This window comes from Protomyctophum parallelum, assembly GCF_964188405.1.
Source record: "Protomyctophum parallelum genome assembly, chromosome: 8".
NCBI lineage: Eukaryota > Metazoa > Chordata > Actinopteri > Myctophiformes > Myctophidae > Protomyctophum > Protomyctophum parallelum.
In genome coordinates, this window is record NC_139703.1 from 36,759,812 (window position 1) to 36,781,681 (window position 21,870).

The window sequence follows — 21,870 nt, forward strand, 5'->3', positions numbered from 1 at the left end:
GGTCCTCCTTTTGACAAATACATCAAATATGTATTAACAGTTTGCAGAATTACAGTACATTTCAAGCACAAACTCAATACAAATACTGTTAACTGTGAGTGGCCAACCCAATTATAGCATTAGGCCTACACTTGTTTACATTACAAGAGGGTCCACCATGTTCAATTCATCAAAACATTTAGAGACGTACAAATAGACACTTCTATAGCCTATAGCCAAAGTAAAGAACAGAACAGGAATTCATCATAAAGGAGGTAAAAAGGGAAAAGAAACATATACAGTGAGGGGGGAAACTGGTGGGCGGTGGGGTATTCAGATTTTCACGGGGGCCAGTTTCGAATTGCAGCCGCCCGTAGGTACCCTTTGAGAGCATGACAGACAGACATGGAAATGTGTGAGAAGTGAGAACAACATGATTAGGATATAAAAAACCAAATCAGCGACTACACTTTAGAAACAAGCCCCAAAAAACAGCAACCCTCAACTACCAATATTTACAGAAAGAGAAACCCAAATTCGCTTATAATAAGCGACAATGGCAACACTGGCTCCGCAACCAACCAGCCAGCTGACTGACTGACTGACGCGTTGGTTATTATGTATCGCACCCCTGCTGCGGGCAAACCCCGCCCTGATGATGATGACGCAGGAAAAACCCTGTATCTTGCCTGGAGCCGAGGTGGAATCCATAATTAATAACGCCTGACTGACGGACGGACAGTCGGACACCCATTTCCCAAAGTGGTGACCTGCAGAAATATGTGACCATTGATTGATTGATTGAAGTATTTATTAACAGTGTCAGTATGCAGAATATGTATACATTTCAAGCACACACAAAAACATCTTGTGAACGTCAATGTCCGACACGCATAAATTAACGTGCTTTTTTGTTCCTAATAGTATCCAAGTATACCGTCTCTGACTGTTAAGTAAATGACACTGATTTACTTTGGAAACTGACTTCATGTGAAAATGTGGTCATTTCGGCAGGTCACACTTTCTCCGTTAACTGGAGACCAACGACAGACGGCGTAGGCAATGTAGGTCTATTTCATTTCAAAGCCAGTTATGTTTTTTGATGAGAAATTGTACAAATGAGTGCCTATCCCCAGTGTTGGGGAGTATTAAGCTACATGTAGCTGAGCTACGTAGCTGAGCTACATTTTGCTGTAGCTTGTGGTATTTTAGCTACATTCATATTTGTGTACCTCGTCAAGTAGCTCAGCTACCTTTTGGGTCATTTTTTGTAGCTTAGCTACTCAAGTTACAAGCTACAATTTTGGGCAATAACATGAAAGAAATATATTAATTTTGACCATTGGTTGCTGTGTTAATTCTTGTACTAGAACCCCCTTTGAAAAATCAAGGACTGTTCCTTTTTCTGATTGCTTTGAGGGCATATCAGCACTTGACAGCTGCCTCTAATTGGCCTCTGATTGGCCCTGGTATCACAGGGTGGGAGGGGTCTCCCAGGGGGGAGCAGGGGTCTCCTAGAGGGGAGGAGGGGTCTCCCAGAGGGGAGCAGGGGGAGGAGGGGTCTCCCAGAGGGGAGCAGGGTGGGGGGGTCTCCCAGAGGGGAGCAGGGGGAGGAGGGGTCTCCCAGAGGGGAGCAGGGTGGGTGGGTCTCCCAGAGGGGAGCAGGGTGAGGAGGGGTCTCCCAGAGGGGAGCAGGGTGGGGGGGTCTCCCAGAGGGGAGTAGGGTGAGGAGGGGTCTCCCAGAGGGGAGTAGGGTGAGGAGGGGTCTCCCAGAGGGGAGTAGGGTGAGGAGGGGTCTCCCAGAGGGGAGCAGGGTGGGGGGGTCTCCCAGAGGGGAGCAGGGTGAGGAGGGGTCTCCCAGAGGGGAGCAGGGTGGGGGGGTCTCCCAGAGGGGAGCAGGATGAGGAGGGGTCTCCCAGAGGGGAGCAGGGTGGGGGGGTCTCCCAGAGGGGAGCAGGGGGAGGAGGGGTCTCCCAGAGGGGAGCAGGGTGGGAGGGGAATCCCAGAGGGGAGCAGGGGGAGGAGGGGTCTCCCCGAGGGGAGCAGGGTGGGAGGGGTCTCCCAGAGGGGAGGAGGGGTCTCCCGCATGTACATTCTCAATTTAACGCTGAAAAATAAAAAGTAGCTGAGCTACTTTGAGTTACTTTTTCCATGTAGCTGTAGCTTTACAAGCTACATCTCTCCAGGGGTAGCTATGTAGCTTGATCAAGCTACTGCCGTGGTGAGCTACTTGTAGCTTTACAAGCTACGCTTTCAAAGTAACTTGCCCAACACTGCCTATCCCAAGCCGTGCATATCCACGGCTTCCCAAGCAGTGCATGCCGGCTATTCCCACTATAGGCTGAGGAAGAAATGTCACTTGACAGTTTTCAAATCAGCCTCATGGTGGCGCTACAACAGGCCAAGTTGCGTCTCACACACCCACACACCACACACACACACACATACACACACACACACACACACACACACACACACACACACACACACACACACACACACACACACACACACACACACACACACACACACACACACACACACACACACACACACACACACAAACCCAAACAAACAGTTTAAATTACTCCTAAACATTTTGCCAAACATCACACACTCTCCTATCCTCCTGGTGGAGACCTGTGCCCAGAAGGGCACTTTTTCTAGTTAATTTCTGCATCTCTTAGGGCCCATTTAACCTAGCCCAAACATTTAGATTCTCGAGGTTTTTTTTCTATTCTAACGAATCATTCGCCAGAATCGAAAAAAACCCTCTACGAGAATCTAAATGTTTGGGCTACATTTAACCATGCATTTGGATGGCAAAAAAGTCAGATCTGCAAGTTCAGGGTCTTGAATGATATGTGCTGCATGTGAGTTTGCATATCTGCTATTTTCCAGCATATAGGACCGTTGCACAGTGAAGTATAAACAAGCTGCATATCCCATAGGGATATACAGTATTAGCCTGGTTAATAAACCAGAACCGAATCAGCCGTTGGCAAAAATAAATTGCCTGCCGGCGGATTACCGTCTGGAGAGACTCAATTGTACGCCCATTTCCTACACCAGAGAAATGGGGCGGCCAATCGGGACACGGTATGCAATATGGGCGGGCTTTGGTACAGTGACTTTCAATGCTTGAGACCTTTGACTGGCAGTAGCTCTGACCAATTGCGTCAAAGAGAAAATGTTTCAACCCGCTCCCCTGAAAATGAAATCCAAGCTGAGCCTCCCCAGACTAATATCCCGCGGTCCGTGCGATATTAGTCTGGTTTATTAACCAGGCTACACCAGCATATGACTATTAGTACCAGTAGGGGGCGCCAGAAACAGAAAGGGATAGTGCTGCAATGTTGCCTGCTAATGAGAGAGAGAGAGAGAGAGAGAGAGAGAGAGGTAGAGAGAGAGGTGGGGGGGGGAGTTGCACCACTCAGTTCACACGGGTGTGATTTTTATTTTACATTTTGGATGCATGGGGGAAAGGCTATGGTATGTTTGCAGAGGGTCAATGGCCTAATCTATCATTTATATGGGCCCTTGAAAGATCTACAAGCTCACAGCGTGTTTTGAGCTTGTAGATCTGCTATTTTCAGCACACAATGGAGTATAAACCAAATTTCAATGCCAAATACCTTTTAGTCGACTAAAATCATATATATTTCTGTATCAGTGGTTCTCAATATTTCATGTCAAGAACCCCCACAATTAAATGTAATCCGCCCCCTCATCTGAAAATATATACATTCAAAGATATTTTCACGATTTTTCAAAAATAGCAGACCTACAAGCTCGTACGCTACGAGCTTGTAGGTCTTTTTCAATAGCTAAAGTATAATATAATTCTTTAAAACACCAAAAGGGTTTCCCGCCCAGAATGGGTTAATTCATTGAATACTGTAGTTCTTTATGTAAATCCAGATGAACCCCATGGTTCAGTGTAGTCTCTACTGTAAATGCACATTGTTGGCAGATATTTTATTTAACGTACGTGACCCGACAGGCGCTCTTTGTTGAGAAGCATTTTGTCATAATTATTCCTTGTTTCCTGCAGGGCGAGTCTGTCCCTCGTGCCACATACTGTAATTATCATAATTGTTTGCTTAAGGAACAAAGGGCAAAAGTCAAACAAAAGATTAAAGATGAAAGATAGTTTTCAAACAGACCCAGAGCATTATTTACAAAAAATTGCTTTGTTTTGACCCATCAGGATCCGAGGCGGATTCTACAAATTCCTTCTATAGTGTTGTTTTTTTGCAGCAAAGTTTGATTTTAGTCATAGTCATAGTCTCTTGAATAGCTTTCATTTAGTTTTAGTTACATTTTAGTCACCTGGAATGTTTTAGTCTAAATGTCATAAGATTTTAGTCGACTAAATCTACAGTTGATTTAGTCGAACAAAATGTATTTTGGCGGGCTTTGATGCCGTCGTAATGACTGATTTTACACTTGCTGAAAATAGCCGATCTACAAGCTCACAACGCGTCGCAGTGCGATGTATGATGATAAGAGCGCCACACTAAAGTGTGATTTTTCAGGGGCGCTAGCCAGCTTTTGAAAATAGACTTACAGTAGGCCCTCATTTATCAATCGAGTGTAAAATCTGCCCCAAATCCGAGCGTCAATTTTGTAGTACACTCACGTCGCCACGGCATTTATAAAGTGATCGCAAACAGCTGATCCTTCCTTAATTTCATTCCTATTGATGACGGCTGAAATCAATCTGGCACGCCCTATGAAATCAAGCCTCGCCCTTGTTTTTGCGACATGCACAACTGCAATACGACCAAACACATGGAAACCAAACCATAGTTACGCGATGGAACTTGTGCATGCAAATCTCCCAACATCCCGTCATGAAAATATTCTAGCACAGGTAGCCTGATCCTCCCATCATGCAAAACAATGTTTAAATGGCTTAAGCAACATTGTTTTTAATTGCACGATTTGAATTGCTTGTATACCAATTTCATATAACATGCCTTTAGAATGTTAGTTAGTTAGTTAGTTGTATACATTTTAGGAGTGAAAACACATGTCTAGATGGCTGTTACAGCCTGCCCAGCTGGTCAGTCAACGCTGCTCCGCTTTTCTACGACAGAAAAACAGGTGAGGACAAAGCGTACTGTACGACAGCTCCCGACCTGACGGGAGTTTTGTCCTGGCACACGTTCAATTTCAAGCTTTGGCGGAAATGGTAAATGCCGACAATTGCTGTAATTTCGGCGTTGATAAATGAGGGCCATAGTGCCTATGTTATGTCATGATTATGTACGATGATAAGAGCCTGCAGCTTTTGTCCTCAGACGTCTCATATTTGCCATTGACAATGAAAGGAGAAATTAGGTCATATCTCCCTCAAATATGACGTACATTTGTGGCAACACAAACATTAAATGCCATTATTGACAATGAAGGGAAAATTTACGTCATATGTAGACGTGCAGATCGGCTAACCAATCACATAAATTCAGTTGATGTACTGTATGATGATATGTAATGATAAGAGCACCCCTCACTTCACACAGCTGTGATTTATTTATTTATTACTATACTCGTATGCCTTGCATATTACTGTTATTGTTTGTCTTGTATACATCTGATACACAGGACCTTAATGGAAACCAGCCCTGGACTTATTGGTTTATCCTTTTAGCGTTCTTTTGTATTTGCCACCGTAAAAAAAAGACGTCTGATTCTGTCACTGTCTCAGTTCACAAGTCACAAGGTTTTGTTGTATTTGAAAATGTCCCAGAAGGACTAACCTGAAGAGTGGTCTTTAATGTCCCAGAAGGGCTAAGGGCCGATTCATACTCCTATTTTACCGCTGTTTCGGCGCTGTAGTGCCGAAATGATTTCGGCTCGTCAGAAATTTTCAGTAGCACCGAAGAGCCGACTTTAGGACGGTACCCGCCCCCCCGAACCTCAAATGACGTCACATTGTAGGCTCTACAGCAGTGTTTCTCAACCTTTTTTGTCCCGGGGCACACTTTTCATAGCCTAAAAATCTCGGGGCACACCTAGATATATGGTGTGTGTATATACTGTATATATACCGGTGTATATATATATAGTAAATATATATTATATATATATATATATATATATATATTTATATATGAACCCAATATACTTTTAAAAACAAACATGACAGCACTCGTCAAATAACTTTAAAGAGAAAGAAAAGGACAGAGACAGTGCCTCGTTTCACCAATTTATTTTTGAAAACTCATAATCTAGAAACTTCCTCTCCTGTTGTATTTCCACGTAGTTGTTTGCAAAACAGGTAATTCTCTCTGATGAAGTCACCATCCGCGTCACAATCAATGAATCTCACGTTTGCCAACAGCTGTGCGTGTCCACTTATATCTGTTGATTCATCCACTTGCAGTGCAAATTTACCACTCGTCATCATTTTGTGTATGACAACACTCTCGATGTCTGCAGACATTTCTTCAATGCGTCGCCCAATTGTGCTATCTGAGAGCGGCACATTTGCTAATTCCTTTGCAAGATCTGCTGGCACCAAGCCCACACCCCCCGCGAGTTTGAATGCTCTGGCTATTACTGTTTCTGCCAATGTATGTGGCATTTTTAACTGTGCCAACAACTCTGCGATTTGGTAGCTTAATTTCAGAAGTCTTAGTGGTACTGCGTATCAAGAGACTTGCCTGCTTCGTTGTGTCTTTCTCCTTTTTTTCTTTCAAGCTCACGAAAAAGTGTTTGTCCTTTGTAGCGAGTTCATCATGATTGGTATGAAGGTGGCGCTTCAGTTTACTCGGAACCATGCCGCTGTTTGCAAGCTTGAATCCACAAACTATACACAGCGGAATCGGGTACGTTTTATCCCCAGTAAACGTGAAGCCAAACTTCATGTAATCATCACGGTACAGTCTGGCAGGGGCTTTCTTTGTAGGCGTTGGTAGTAGTCGCCGTTCCCCCTGGCGGCGGCGAGGGACCGCTTGCCCCGCTTGCTGTGCCCCATTCATACAGTAAAGTTGCCAGGCGATTAACATTTCTATGGCCGATGGTCGTTAAGAGTCTATTGTTCCGTCATCATGTTGTTTTCGCACAACTATTTAGACGTGTGACAACAACAACGACGCAACAATAGGACGCCTAGCTATCGCTTTCGGGGGAGGGCTAGTGTTACTTTCGGTCAAAATCTCGAGGCACACCTGGACAAATCAAAGGCACAGTAAAGTGCCGCGGTACATAGGTTGAGAAACACTGCTCTACAGAGCCGAACCGACTTTTATTCGGCTCTAAAATAGGAGTATGAATCGGCCCTAACCTGAAGAGTGGTCTTTAATGTCACAGAAGGGCTAACCTGAAGAGAGGTCTTTAATGTCCCAGAAGGGCTAACCTGAAGAGTGGTCTTTGTAAGAGAAAGGTTTGGTCATCCCAGGTACCAGAAGGGCAAACCTGAAGAGTGGTCTTTGTAGGAGAAAGGTTTGGTCATCCCAGGTACCAGATAACGAGGAACATGAACACACACGTCAGCAACATGGCTCCAATCATAAAGAACGTGTCCTGGGTGACCCGCCTCTCTATGCCCCTCATGACCGTAGTGGACAGCCCCAGCATGTTGGCCACGTCCAGCATCCTCTTATGGGTGCCCTTCAGTGTCCCTCGCTGATCTCGGAGGCTGCCGAGGATGCTGCCGCCGCTGTCCAAAAGGTCGTCGATGTCTCTGTGCGTGTTGTGCAAGGTGCTGTTCTGATGTAAGGTCTCATCCATCATGGGGATGGACGTGTACGCGGCCGCGACGTTGGCGGTGAAGGTCCGGCTCAGGAGTTCCTCCCGCTCCCTCTCCCGGGTCTCTCTGACGCGCCTGTCCTGGAAGGCTCCTAGGACCGCCTTTAGGTGCTGGGCGTCGTACGCGAGCTGATCGACCAGACGCTTGGCGTTCTGCCGGCGGAGGGGCGGTTCTCTGCTCTTCATGGTTTCAAGACGCCCTAGCTGATGGAAGATGTTGTCCATCCTGGCGCGCAGGTCATTCTCCAGCAGGTGAACCGACTCGCGATCTGCTGACTCCAGACTCCCCAAGTGAGACTGGACGTCTTGGATCTGCTTGTTTGTCTGATGGTAGAGCATCTCCATTTCTGCCTTTTTGATTTCAGACCTTTGCTTTGTAGCCTGCACAGGGAAATATAACGCCTCTTGGTGTCACCCCGTCACCCGAAGGTAGGCGAACGATCTCTGACGTTGAATCAGCAGAGTAATTGCCGCCAAGTAATACGCAGAGATAGTTGGTACATGATGTTTTTAAAAGAAAAGTTGGAAAATGACACATATTTGACCACTCACTTTAAGTCATGACGACAATGTGATGTCATGGCATGATGTCATTACATACAAACTGACTGGCAATGAATGTGTATTATTAGTTCATTTATAATCACATATTTGTATCTTTTTAATGCATGCAAAAATGCATCATCTGCAGCACACATTTGCTAGCAATAACATAATTCCTAAAATAAAATCAATATCACTCCATCTTGAAAAGAACAGTTCTTGATAGAATTAATTAATAATTCCTTCTTTCTCTCATGAGAAGAACAGCTGTTGACAGAGTTTCTGTGTGTCTTCAGGGCAGGAGACCTCGTGGCCGATGGTACGCAGGTCAGAGTAGATCTCATGGTCGTTTCCACCAGGTTTGGTCTGGTTTCCAAAGAAGTGAACGGTGGAGAAGTTGTCCTTCTCTACGATCCCCAGACAATATCTCTTATCCCAACCGTCTGGAAACACGTCGAAACTTATCTCCCCTCCGATCGAGAACGAGAGTCCCTTTCCCTTGAACTCTTCTCTCAGGACGGACACAAACTTCTCTCTGATTTGTTCCGTCTTGTCGAACTCGGAAAACTCGACTCTCTGGTCTTGTGTACAGCTTCGTCCGACGGGCGAAACGTTCAGCATGCCTTTACGGAACTCTATGAACGTCCCTCGTTTCTTGGGGAGTTTAATCTTGGCCATGTAATTGAGACAGAAATTGGTGAACTCTTGAAGAAACTCTTCTCCCATGTGGGCCTCGATGGACTGCACGGGGAGAGCTTCTCCGTTCCTTAACGCTACCAGACCGTTCTCCGCAAACACATAGTCCAGGCTCTGAATCACGTCGTCCCCTAGCTGCTCTTTGATCTTGTCCAGGTCGGAGCCCCCGACCACCCCGATACGAACACGACTCCCCAGGCTCTTCAGGAGCTCTGCCATGTCTGGAGTCACGCGCTGCCTTGCTGCCGTGAGCGTCCCGTCTACGTCAAACAGACAGAGGACGCTACTGTCCAACACGGCTTCTTCGCCCATTGTTTAACTCTCTGCTTCCTTCTTATCTGTGCCTTTTCTCTGGTACTCTCACAGCCGACAACGTTCTAATGAAAAGGTCATCTTGTCTTGGACAGCATTTGGATGCGTGTATGTATAGTATACTTCTGCCCAAATATGGAGTTTTGGGGCAAATATGGAGAAGACCGATGTCATCGTATGACATGTCTCCAAGTACTGATCAGCCTTGTCCAAGTATGGAGTTCCATATGGCTTCCAAGTACAGGTACTCTGATGGGAAATATCGGGCTCCTCCAAAACCCAGACACGCGTCCTTCGCATACTTTCTAAAATGTTCTCATCGTAGGCCTACAAATGTGTCCAAATGGAACCTTATCTCTCTCTAGGTCGTCCTTAGACGAGCCCTCCATCGTCGTTTCCAGTCATCCCGGTTCTCCATACATCTGGCCAGTTCGTTGGTACTTTGCGCTCCTGCGTCGTTCTTGAGTACATCCACGTATGTTAGCGTCCCTAACAATACATTATATTTTAACTCAAGAGCCACTCAACCTACCGTTCGTTCACCAGCAGCACCATACAACACCAATAGCCGACTACGTTGTTCTGTGTGCGTGTGCTACTGCTATCCGAACAACACAAGCACACAACAGCAAGATGACCGATAAAAGATCACACGCGTGTGAAGTGGGGCAGCAGTGGCTCAGGGGTAGAGTGGCCACTAGGGGGCGGCAGTGGCTCAGGGGTAGAGTGGCCGGTAGAGCAGCTGGATGGGAAACCGTGAGGTTCCCAGTTTGAGACAGAAATTGTTCCCAGTAAGCACAAAGTCCATAGACTTGGCTTCCACATGTCACGGGGGGGGGGGGGGGGGGGGGGCATGCACAAAAGCAAACATAAAAGGTCCATATGGACACACAAAGCCAGGTGCTGGAGGGGCTAGCACCCCTCAAATATAAGAATAAAAATAAAGGTAACGAGACACAAACTATCCTGTGTCTTTATCATTAGCAGTGTCAAATACATGTTTTGAACATCTGTTCAGAATTCTTACAGCTGTTTAATTTCGTTTTGCAATTATTCTTTTTTTGTTTTGTTTTTTGTCGACAGCTGCAAGGAAAATCTCTTTCCAAGGCTTGAACCCAGGGCTGTGAGGCAGGGCTTACCATTCCTTCATCATCACAAACAGTCCGTCACTAGGATGACGCTTGTCCTTCATTATTCTTTTTGCCCCTCTCAAGCGCCTATTCTCATGTATGCGTGTAGTATACAGCATACTATAGTTTAGCAGCAGACCCACATACTGTACAGTACATGGATGTTGGTCAGGACAATAAAGTGCCACCAAGATGAAAGGGGGGGGGGGCGTCGTCTATAAGAGGAGAGCGGTAACCACAAAAGACAACACTCATTTCTTCTTCTCGAATTCTTTCCTGGTGGCATCCCCTTTCTCCTTCTCCTTCTCGTCCTTCTTGTCCTTGACATCGAGCTTCTCCTTCTTGCTTTCGTCCTTCTCCTGTCCCTCCTTTCTCTCGGCGTCTCGGTTGGAGATCTTGTTGTTGATCAGGTTGTGCAGAGCCACCACGGAGCGGATGAGAGAGGCCACGTAGACCACCAGCATCTGATCGTTGGTCTTCAGGTAGAAGGCCTTGGTGAAGTCCAACAGATTGACGTCCGGGAGCAGGTTGAAGACGTCCTGCAGCTGGTAGACGATCTGATGGTTGATGGGCAGTTTCCCCGCGACCACCTTCTCCAGGTAGGACCTGATCTCCAGCAGCTTGGAGTTGAGGCCCTTCAGGCCGTGCACCTGGTTGGTGACGCGCTGGGACAGCGTGCCCACCGTGGTGTCCTTGATGTCTCGGAGCAAGTGCTCCACTCCCACCTCCTCCGCCTCCTCCGCGCCGATCTCGCTGGTGACGTGTTCGAACGTCTTGGAGGTCGGAGTGCCGTCGTCGTGCACGTCCTCCACGGCTATGTATGCCTCCGTGGGCAGGCCCAAGTCCTTGGGCTTCACGTCGATGATGACCAGCACAGAGTTTGTGCAGTACTGCTTGACCAGCTCGTTGATGGCGATGTCGTTCTTGTGTAGCTTCGGCCCCGTGTGGTACCAACCGACGACTCTTTCCCTGGCGTTGACCTTCTTGAACATAGCGTACATGTTCTCCAGGTAGTCATGGTCCAGAAACCACACAGAGTCGTCCTTGTCGTCCTCGTCGAACGGAACGGCGAAGCTGTTGGAGACGTCGAGGACCTTCTTCTGCCAGGAGCCGAGAAGAACCCCGACGACGCGCTTCTGGTTTCCAACTCTGCCTATTCTGTTAAAGTGGTCGACCACGCTGAGCAACACCAGGGGGTGAACCACCACATTTTCTACTGACATCGTAGCTGAGAGAGTAGAAGCAAAGAACACCAATATAGTCCACACTGTTCTGAGGGAGATAGATGTCTTTGCTAAATATGAAATCTGTTTTGTATGACATTTCCTTTAAAAGGAAAATTACTGTACGTGGTTGCGATGATGACATTGTGATGTCACGCATGTCACGCATGCACAATCACCTTATTCAAACTGACTGGCCATCTTGGTATACTATTTCTTTAAGGAATGTAAAAAAAATTAAGCCCGGCCGGGGCCAGTTGTGGCCCGCAGGCAGATTTTATGGGTTCTAAAAGCATTTCTCTATGTATCTATGATTGATTGATTGATTGTTTTCGTGTCATGCACACCTTGTGCCCAACCCTCATGGGTTCATAAGACACCATTTCACATTTGCAATTACAGCATGTTTTACATTACATAATTTATGCATTTTACAGCATGTTTACATTACCTAATTCATTGAGAGCGTAATATGAAACCAAATGAACCCTTCATGGGTCCATGGTTTAATTGTACGCTCTCAAGAGTTAAATTGGGCATTACTTAATTTACAAGAAATCTGGATACATGTAAAATAAATGTTATTACTTGCGCAAGCAGAGCGCGCAAGTAATAGTTTTCGTCCAGGGCGATGTTTGATGAGTATGCGCCGTGCCAGCGTATATGACGTAATGACTACTTGTGCCTGATATGGCAGTGGTGTCAGATATACATTACCTTTAATCCTCCCGACACTAAAACATATCGTCATTACGTCACCATCGAAAACCAATTACACCCTGGCATTGGGTCCTTTAATCCACATCTTTATTACGTCTTCAATGACTTGGCCTTGACGTCATATTTGGACTTACTGTGTTTTATTCCCCTACCTCAGTCCCAATTATTTTTTCTGTATATTTATAATGAACTAGTCCATATAAAGAACAGCCAATCTTAACTCACACACAGGCACGTGAGGCGGCTGTATGCCTCACAGTACTCTGTCTGTAGTACTGTACTAGTGTGTACTGTACTGACTGAGTACAGTACAGAGTACTGGCCCCCGTAAAATCGGAAACCCCTCCCTTCCCCCCTCACTGTATATGTTTCTTTTCCCTTTTGACCTCCTTTAATGAATTTCTGTTCTGTACATGGTGGACCCTCTACGAGTGTAATGCTTTATTGGGTCGTCCACAGTTAACACAGGGTCTTTGTATTGAGTTGTGTTTGAAATGTAGGCCTACTGTAATTCTGCAAACTGTCAATAGATATTTCCATCAATCAATCAATCAATTGGCCCAGGGACGTGCAGAGAGTGTTCGAGAGGCAGGGGATGAAATCTCGTAAGAGGGCACTTTTGGACAGAAATAGCGAAAATAGCTGAGCTACAAGCTCTCAACGTGTCGCAGTGTGACACGTTGAGAGCTTGTAGATCAGATATCTTCGGGGCACAACCCAGCAATAAATATTTCAATCAATCAATACCGTCTGTACCCTCTCTCCACCCTCTACCCACCCTTTTTTTAACAATATTTATTGCATTTCTCTTTTTTGACAAACGGACAATACAACAAAACAATACATAATACAGACAATACAATTACTTAAAATGAAAAACAAACACAAAACAAAAAGATACAATGCATACATAATTATATAAATACAGTATAATAAAATAAGGGCACTTAGAATGGTAACAACAACAGAGTCCTTATGGCCACAAGACCAAACAGCTGCAGAGAATACAATTAGACATTTTCAGTTTCCACCATTAAATAAGATCAAAATCATTAACCGTAATATATTGGATAAACCGTCCCCATATCTTATCAAACATCTTCTGTTTATTCTTCAAAGTATAAGTGATTCTTTCCAGAGGAAGACACAATGATAACTCCCTAAACCACTGAGCAATACTATCTTTTTCCACGATAAGGCTATAGCCCTTTTGGCTTGTAAACATAAATCTATAAATCTTTGTTCGCTACTCTGAATCTTATGGCCAGGTGCTCTACCCACCATGTGTCGACTGAATGCAAACACAAGCGATGTGGGATCTTGGGGTGCTTCCACGTTCTACTCTAGCTTCTCATCTCCCTCCTCCACATCCTTCAGACTGAGCACTGCCAGAGAGCCTCTCATCTCCCTCCTCCACATCCTTCAGACTGAGCACCTCCAGAGAGCCTCTCATCTCCCTCCTCCACATCCTTCAGACTGAGCACCGCCAGAGAGCCTCTCATCTCCCTCCTCCACATCCTTCAGACTGAGCACCTCCAGAGAGCCTCTCATGTCCCTCCTCCACATCCTTCAGACTGAGCACCTCCAGAGAGCCTCTCATCTCCCTCCTCCACATCCTTCAGACTGAGCACCTCCAGAGAGCCTCTCATCTCCCTCCTCCACATCCTTCAGACTGAGCACCTCCATAGAGCCTCTCATCTCCCTCCTCCACATCCTTCAGACTGAGCACCTCCAGAGAGCCTCTCATCTCCCTCCTCCACATCCTTCAGACTGAGCACCTCCAGAGAGCCTCTCATCTCCCTCCTCCACATCCTTCAGACTGAGCACCTCCAGAAAGCCCCTTCCTTTGGTATCGCAGCGGATCAGCTCCTCGATCTCCCTGTAGCAGCCCGGGTCCACCAGACACACCATCTCCATCTGCTCGTCGAAGGCCTCGCTCTCCGCCACCTGGACCAGTGGCTTCAGCTTCTCCCTGATCCTCTTGCCCTCCTTGGCCGGCAGCACCAGGCGCAGCCTCATGTGTGCCCTCTGGATCTGCATCGACTCCTTCAACCGCTTGATCACCTCCAGAGCCTGCTGCTTGGTATTCCTGTTGGCGTTGACGGAGTAGTGGATGTCCTTCATCGCCCGGTCGATGAGCTTGACCGTGTACGGCCTCCTGGTCTCGGGGTTGACGCACTTCTCTGCCACGATCGTGGCGATGTCCTGAAACATGGTCTCCAGCTGGTTGTGCCTCTCCTTGTCCGACACCTGCAGCTCTCCTTTGGCTAAGATTAGTTTACAGATTGTTGTCGAGTCGTCTGTTCCAAAGGCTTTGGACAAATCATCTTTATTAGCCACTTGGCCCTTGGACACATTCACGAAAATGGAGTTTGTCTGCAGAACCTCGTCCAAGTCTTTCTCCGCGCCAGATCTCCAGCTCACTACTTTATTTTTGTAGCAGGCGATTTCAAATCGTTTCCCCGCCTTTTTCATCCTCACCACCGCCACGTTAGTCAGTCGGACTTGGTTTGTCGGTGTACAAATATACATATTTATGTTTGTCTACTGACTGACGGAGGAGAATGTGAAGCTGAATCAAGGCTAACTGTAAAGGAACAAACTACAGTGATATACTGTAAATCTCACCAAGTGTTGCCAATTAATCGTGTGATTCGCTAATGATGTTTTGTTTGTGACGATTCAATTTTAACCACATACCGTGGTTGAAAGGTGAGGGCAGGGCCGGCATCATATCGATGATGTCACAATGCCTGTGACATCATTCACAAACTGCCCACAGAGTAACTTGCTGTGCCGTCTGTCCCTCCATATTTGGGCAAGGCTATAGCGTCAGTATGGCGTCATCAGTGTTGACGGCCTTGAAGATTTTGACCTGCCAACAGTTCTCCAATAACCAGAGATTCAAACATGGCGGCGTTGGTTCTACCTCGTCTGGCCTCGTTTGGCTGCTTGTCACCGAGGCCCATTTGGTCGCTCGCTGTCCAACAGAGGAGTACGTTTCATCTACCCGCTACGAGCGACAACGCCCCAACAAGCCCCCTAGCAGCAGCTCCGGTCAGGGGGAAGAGCATGGCGGCCGCAGCCAAGCCACCGGCGGTCAGCAGTAAAGGAGAGTACGTCATCGCCAAGCTGGACGACCTGGTCAACTGGGCCCGCCGGAGCTCCCTGTGGCCCATGACCTTCGGCCTGGCGTGCTGCGCCGTGGAGATGATGCACATGGCGGCGCCGCGCTACGACATGGACCGCTTCGGCGTGGTGTTCCGCGCCAGCCCGCGGCAGTCCGACGTGATGATCGTGGCCGGAACGCTGACCAACAAGATGGCCCCGGCGCTGCGGAAGGTGTACGACCAGATGCCGGAGCCCCGCTACGTCATCTCCATGGGCAGCTGCGCCAACGGCGGCGGCTACTACCACTACTCGTACGCCGTGGTGCGAGGCTGCGACCGCGTGGTGCCGGTGGACATCTACGTGCCGGGCTGCCCGCCCACGGCCGAGGCGCTCCTCTACGGCGTGCTGCAGCTGCAGAAGAAGATCAAGCGTGAGAAGAAGTTAACGATCTGGTATCGCAAGTGAAAAATGGCAAAAAATGGTAAAAGGTGCATTTATGTATAGCGCCTTTATCCAATTAACCCATTTAGACCTGCGGACGATTCTACAAATGTCTTCTAAATCCTGAGGTTCAAGGTTTCTTTATTTTCTCTCCCGAAGGAGAGTTTGTCTTGGACCCCAAGGATCCGCACTGGAGCATACACAATACAATACAATACAATACAATACAATACAATACAATACAATACAATACAATACAATACAATACAATACAATACAATACAATACAATACAATACAATACAATACAATACAATACAATACAATACAATACAATACAATACAATACAATACAATACAATACAATACAACAGTGGTTCCCAAAAGTTCAGAGTTTCAGGGGGTCCCCAGCTAAATGATAATTAGGAACCCAAATGGACCCTTATGGGTCTGCAACTATCTAGCCCTATCTGCATGGCATTGACCAACATATCTCTGCTGTCGGGTGGAAACCTCATAACTCCAAAATGTTCATTTTTCAGGAAATTAAAAATATTTTTTTTTCAGGAAATTAAGAAAACCTTATATTTTTTAAAACAAAGCACCATCAAAGTTGGTGTTGTAACTGTATATATTGTCAATTACTTCCATGAGAGGGGGAGAGGTGGTGGAGTTTTCAGGGTCCAATGGAGTTAAGAGGTTTTCTCCAAAGCACTTTTTACTACTTTCCATTGGTTCAGTATTTTCGAAACAACACACAGACGTAAAGGGTGTTCAATAGCACTGATTTATGAAACAACACACAGACATAAAGGGTGTTCAATAGCACTGATTTATGAAACAACACACAGACATAAAGGGTGTTCAATAGCACTGATTTATGAAACAACACACAGACATAAAGGGTGTTCAATCAAACTATAATTCACCGAATGTCTGAGTGTGTGTGACTGTGAGTGTGTGTGTGTCCGACCGCATTTTATCTCCTCATTATCTCCTCATTGCCTGCACCAATCGCTCCCACTTTTCACACAGGCATTGACCATATGAATATGGAGGGCGTGACGGAGCCCTTTTTTCGATTTGACACATTAATGATTATTAATTAATTTATTAGTGAATTAACCTCGCACCCTCACACACCTCCGCCCCTTAGCGACACCTGCATCACAGGCCACCGTTCTCACCGTTACCCCACTGGCATGCTTCCTCTAGCTACCGCCGCAACACAACAAAGAGTGCCCTATACAATTTGGCGCCGCGTGTGTGTGTGTGTGTTGATCTGCTCCACACACACCACCTCAGGCCCCTCCCCATCTGGCTACTGTCCTTTGCATGGACAGGCGAATGAGGGTTGAGGCGAACACTCCACCTTAGTAACAGTAGCCTACGCATCGATTCGACACAATTACTACATACATCAAACAACATGCCACGAACAAAACGACCATCACTTTCACTTTCTGGAAGCTGCAATGCAAAGCGTCAGTGTCTCACTCGCGCTCCTGCCCGTACCAACAACAACCAGTCCACCACTAACGCAACAGGTAAGCATTCCGTCTCATGTTGCTTCTTTGCTTGCATGCCTGTGTATCGAACAAGTTACCTCACAATTTACTTCACGCACGCACTACCCGTGTACATTAACTGCAAAGCGTATTCCACTCAGGACCGCAGGCATGACAAAATCCCCACCCCCCGTGTGTGTGTGTGCGATAAAATCCACGTAAGAATCTTTGTACTATTAACAATAACACAGTCTGACGGGCGCCACCATCTTGCTCAGAGAGAGCGCTGAGTAGTGAGCGGAGCGCTGCGAGCGCAGCCTGTAGACCAGAGCCGTTTAGAGAGAGAGAGTGACGACAACAACCCGTGTACATTAACTGCAAAGCGTATTCCACTCAGGACCGCAGGCATGACAAAATCTCCACCCCGTGTGTGTGTGTGTGCGATAAAATCCACGTAAGAATCTTTGTACTATTTGTAACAACATAGTCTGACGGGCGCCACCATCTTGCTCAGAGAGAGCGCTGAGTAGTGAGCGGAGCGCTGCGCTGCGAGCGCAGCCTGTAGACCAGAGCCGTTTAGAGAGAGAGAGTGACGACAACATACCGTTCAGTGACCCATGAAGCTCCGTGAATAAACAGTGAACGGGGTTGTCGCAACTCTCTCCTCTACACGGCGCTGCAGCCTCCGACAGAAAGACGGGAACATTGTTGAGCATAAACGGAGTATACCCGATTTAATGGGAAACACATTGTGTAACAAACGCCGACACTGTTGTATGTTGTGTGTTGTGGACCGGTGCCATCACAGATTAACATGCCGCCCCCCCACCCCCCCCCCCGAAAAAGAAGTGCCAAAGCCAACTGCAGGGCAACAGAAAATACTAGCAACCCTATTTTCTAAATCTAACATCATCATCTGCTAATGATGATGATGTGTGCTGCTGTTCACAGCCTACCTCCTTTATTAACAGTTAAAACTGGCAGAATTATTATAGATTTCATATAGCCAAAATAATATGTAGTATGAATGTTTATTTATTTATTTTATTTTAATTTATTTTGCTACCTTTAGTTATAATAATAATTTCTTCTTCGTTTTCTACATGAATATAACCACAGTATAACCATATAAAATGAAATTGGAGTTAAATGCTGCAATTTATAAAAATGGCAAAATATGTTAAACGTCGCTGAAGTGGGACTCACCTTTGTCCCTGTGTGTGTGTGTGTGTGTGTGTGTGTCGTAAAATGCATAGTGTCACTTATCTGCTAAGCAGGAAGGTCAAAACCCCCAGGTGGTCTATTTTAAGACCCTAAAGATAATATCAGATCAAATATCACTCAAAAGAATTTGGAATCACTGTCTTCTCAGCCATAGATTGACTTCCTGCCTGTGGAGGGTGGAACAATTGATATGCAAATAGACTTCAGTTCAAGGCATAGCAAGGCACCACTGTTACGTTCTTAGCTTACACATGTGATGATGACTACTTCTATCTATGTGATGTATTGCCAATGTGTGTGACTGCATGTGCAACTATCAGCAAATTGAAATGTAAGGGAAGATCGAGATAGTGTGTGTGTGTGTGTGTGTGTGTGTGTGTGTGTGTGTGTACCAGTGTCACACCTCCCCCACTCCCCTGCTGTATGTGTGTGTGTGTGTGTGTGTGTGTGTGACTGCATGTGCAACTATCAGCACATTGAAATGTAACGGAAGATCGAGATAGTGTGTGTGTGTGTGTGTGTGTGTGTGTGTGTGTGTACCAGTGTCACACCTCCCCCACTCCCCTGCTGTGTGTGTGTGTGTGTTTGTGTGTGTGTTTGTGTGTGTCATTGCCCACACATTGCCCAGAAACTACTCTCCTTCTCCCAGTCAAATTGTATATACCGTACTACATGTATCACATTACCTTCCTTCCACAGATGACATGTTCTCATTACTTCTCATAACACAATATTTACATTTCATCCCTACCTTCTCAGGTCAGCACCATGCGGACAGTCACCACACAACGACACACTTCCCCTCATTGGAAAGGCCTCTGGCCACAGGTAACTACTCCTCTTATCCCCTGTACTGCATTTTTGCTACTAAACTCATTCACAACATAACCATAAAATATGTCATCATGCACACAACTCTCTCCATCACTATTAATAACTCATGAATGCTACACATTTCAGAACCTGCTGACTTCAAAGGCGACCCTAACCCATCCACCACCAGTGCTACTGCTCCTCCCCGTGCCCCAAATACACAAACTAGACCAAAGCGGAAAACCAAGTTCAGCACAAAAAAGAAAAAGAAAAAAATGAACCCCACAACAACCCCAAACACTGTTTCACTTGACACGCAAAGGAGTGCTAGGACAAACGCACAACAACAAGCTCGCACAGCAGAAACACCTGCCGAACGTCACCGCCGTCTACATGCTGAAGCTACTTCAAGAGCTACTGCTCGCGCAGCTGAAACACCTGACCAACATGAGCGCCGTCGACGTGCTGCTACTACTGCACAAGCTACTGCCCGCGCAGCTGAAACACCTGCCCAACATGAGCGCCGTCGACGTGCTGCTACTACTGCACAAGCTACTGCCCGCGCAGCTGAAACACCTGACCAACATGAGCGCCGTCTACGTGCTGCTAATACTGCACAAGCTACTGCCCGCGCAGCTGAAACACCTGCCCAACATGAGCGCCGTCGACGTGCTGCTACTACTGCACAAGCTACTGCCTGCGCAGCTGAAACACCTGCCCAACATGAGCGCCGTCGACGTGCTGCTACTACTGCACAAGCTACTGCCCGCGCAGCTGAAACACCTGGCCAACATGAGCGCCGTCAACGTGCTGCTACTACTGCACAAGCTACTGCCCGCGCAGCTGAAACACCTGCCCAACATGAGCGCCGTCGACGTGCTGCTACTACTGCACAAGCTACTGCCCGCGCAGCTGAAACACCTGCCCAACATGACCACCGGCAGCGTGTTGACACTACTGCACACGCTACTGCACGCGCAGCACTGTACTCTCAGAGGTTGGCTCAAACAACGCAACAAGGACGTCGCACAGCATGTCCTGATGACATGCAATACTTTGATGAGACTCTGTATGATGCCACACACACACTCGGCACAGTCAGCCTTTTCGAATGCTCCAAGTGCTCAGCATGTGGCGCATATTGTTGGAAAGAGGAGAGACCAGGATTCTGCTGTTCCAATGGTCGTGTCGATCTCCGTTACGACCCTGACAGCCCCAAACCAGGTTCAATCCCTCCCAAACCTCCACAGACCATCAGAGAATTATTTCTAAACCCACAGTTTGTGCGAGATGCCAGAAGGTACAACAACGCTCTGGCTATGGCCTCCATTGGAATGACACAACCCCAACCAGAACCTGGCTTCAACCCAACCCTGCGTATTCAAGGCAAGATGTATCATACAATTGGCCCTCTACTTCCTGAATCCGATTCTGCTATACCCTGTTTTGCACAAATCTATGTGCATGATCCACAACATGAACTACGCAACCGCAGAGCACACCATTCGAACCAAAACCTCGACGAACACCTACTGGAACAAGCACAGGCAGCTTTGCACAACTGTAACCCTCTCATACAACAGTTTAAAACAGCTGCAGAACTTGCTGCTAAAGATCCTGCTACAGAGATGTACATCAACCTCAGTGCCAACGCTCCACGGAACATCCACCCAGGTTTGTAACTCACAACACTTTCACATTCGCTACACCACTCCACATGACACTACACATCCTTGATCACAATATCGCAAATACAACCTTTCACAGACATTACTACAGCTACTATACTCATTCCAGAGACAATTTTCACAACACCCTCCCCCCTCTCCACACAGGTACAGTCAACCTCCCAAGTGGCACAGACATTGCTGTCATTGTTCCAGGAGCTACAGAAAACCAACAGTTTGGACCCATCGACGTACAGATACAACTTCGGAGTGGTGGGCCAAAGCGGATCCACCCTCTTCACCCACTCTATGATCCCCTCAGTTATGTACTGCTCTACCCTGAAGGCAACTATGGCTATCATCTCGCACTCAATCAACGACTACCTGGTGGTCGACAGGGGATCACTGCCACAGACTTCTATCGCTACCATCTTCAACTACGTGACCCAGCAACTCACTTCAATTTGTTCCTCCGTGCAGGTACTTCACATAACACATATATGTAATGTACCTAATTCCACACTTACAACTACGCAGTACAATACCTCCATTCACATACCCTCATTCCACATATTTTGCATTTGCCTCCACCCTAAGCCCTGCATTTACAACATGACATTGTCTTACATTTACTATTTTTCTTACAGGGAAACTGAGCCAACAGTTTGTATGTGATCAGCAAGTGAAAATTGAGGGCCAGAGACTAAAATTCATGCGCAAAAATCAGAAGACACTCAAAGCAGAAA

General features: G+C 46.7%; 5 protein-coding genes across 5 annotated transcripts; 1 reads left to right on the forward strand and 4 right to left on the reverse strand.

Moving 5' to 3' along the window:
- Positions 1 to 7,437: 7,437 nt before the first annotated feature.
- Positions 7,438 to 8,082, reverse strand: LOC310863849 (Golgi SNAP receptor complex member 2-like; the record flags this gene model as incomplete). The annotated part of the gene is made up of 1 exon (XM_083772348.1): positions 7,438 to 8,082. One exon carries the CDS (start codon positions 8,080 to 8,082, stop codon positions 7,438 to 7,440), a length of 645 nt encoding a protein of 214 aa, XP_083628474.1.
- Positions 8,083 to 8,532: 450 nt separating this feature from the next.
- LOC310863845 (phosphomannomutase 2-like) lies at positions 8,533 to 9,288 on the reverse strand (the record flags this gene model as incomplete). Its single annotated transcript, XM_083772344.1, has 1 exon — positions 8,533 to 9,288. The coding sequence occupies one exon, from the start codon at positions 9,286 to 9,288 to the stop codon at positions 8,533 to 8,535; it is 756 nt and encodes a 251-aa protein (XP_083628470.1).
- A 1,381-nt stretch (positions 9,289 to 10,669) lies between these two features.
- Positions 10,670 to 13,878, reverse strand: LOC310863716 (26S proteasome non-ATPase regulatory subunit 7-like; the record flags this gene model as incomplete). Its single annotated transcript, XM_083772212.1, has 2 exons — positions 10,670 to 11,646; positions 13,797 to 13,878. 2 exons carry the CDS (start codon positions 13,876 to 13,878, stop codon positions 10,670 to 10,672), a joined length of 1,059 nt encoding a protein of 352 aa, XP_083628338.1.
- Positions 13,879 to 14,104: 226 nt separating this feature from the next.
- Positions 14,105 to 14,893, reverse strand: LOC310863717 (ribosome maturation protein SBDS-like; the record flags this gene model as incomplete). The annotated part of the gene is made up of 1 exon (XM_083772213.1): positions 14,105 to 14,893. The coding sequence occupies one exon, from the start codon at positions 14,891 to 14,893 to the stop codon at positions 14,105 to 14,107; it is 789 nt and encodes a 262-aa protein (XP_083628339.1).
- A 378-nt stretch (positions 14,894 to 15,271) lies between these two features.
- LOC310863848 (NADH-quinone oxidoreductase subunit B-like) lies at positions 15,272 to 15,937 on the forward strand (the record flags this gene model as incomplete). The annotated part of the gene is made up of 1 exon (XM_083772347.1): positions 15,272 to 15,937. The coding sequence occupies one exon, from the start codon at positions 15,272 to 15,274 to the stop codon at positions 15,935 to 15,937; it is 666 nt and encodes a 221-aa protein (XP_083628473.1).
- Between the last annotated feature and the right edge of the window lie 5,933 nt (positions 15,938 to 21,870).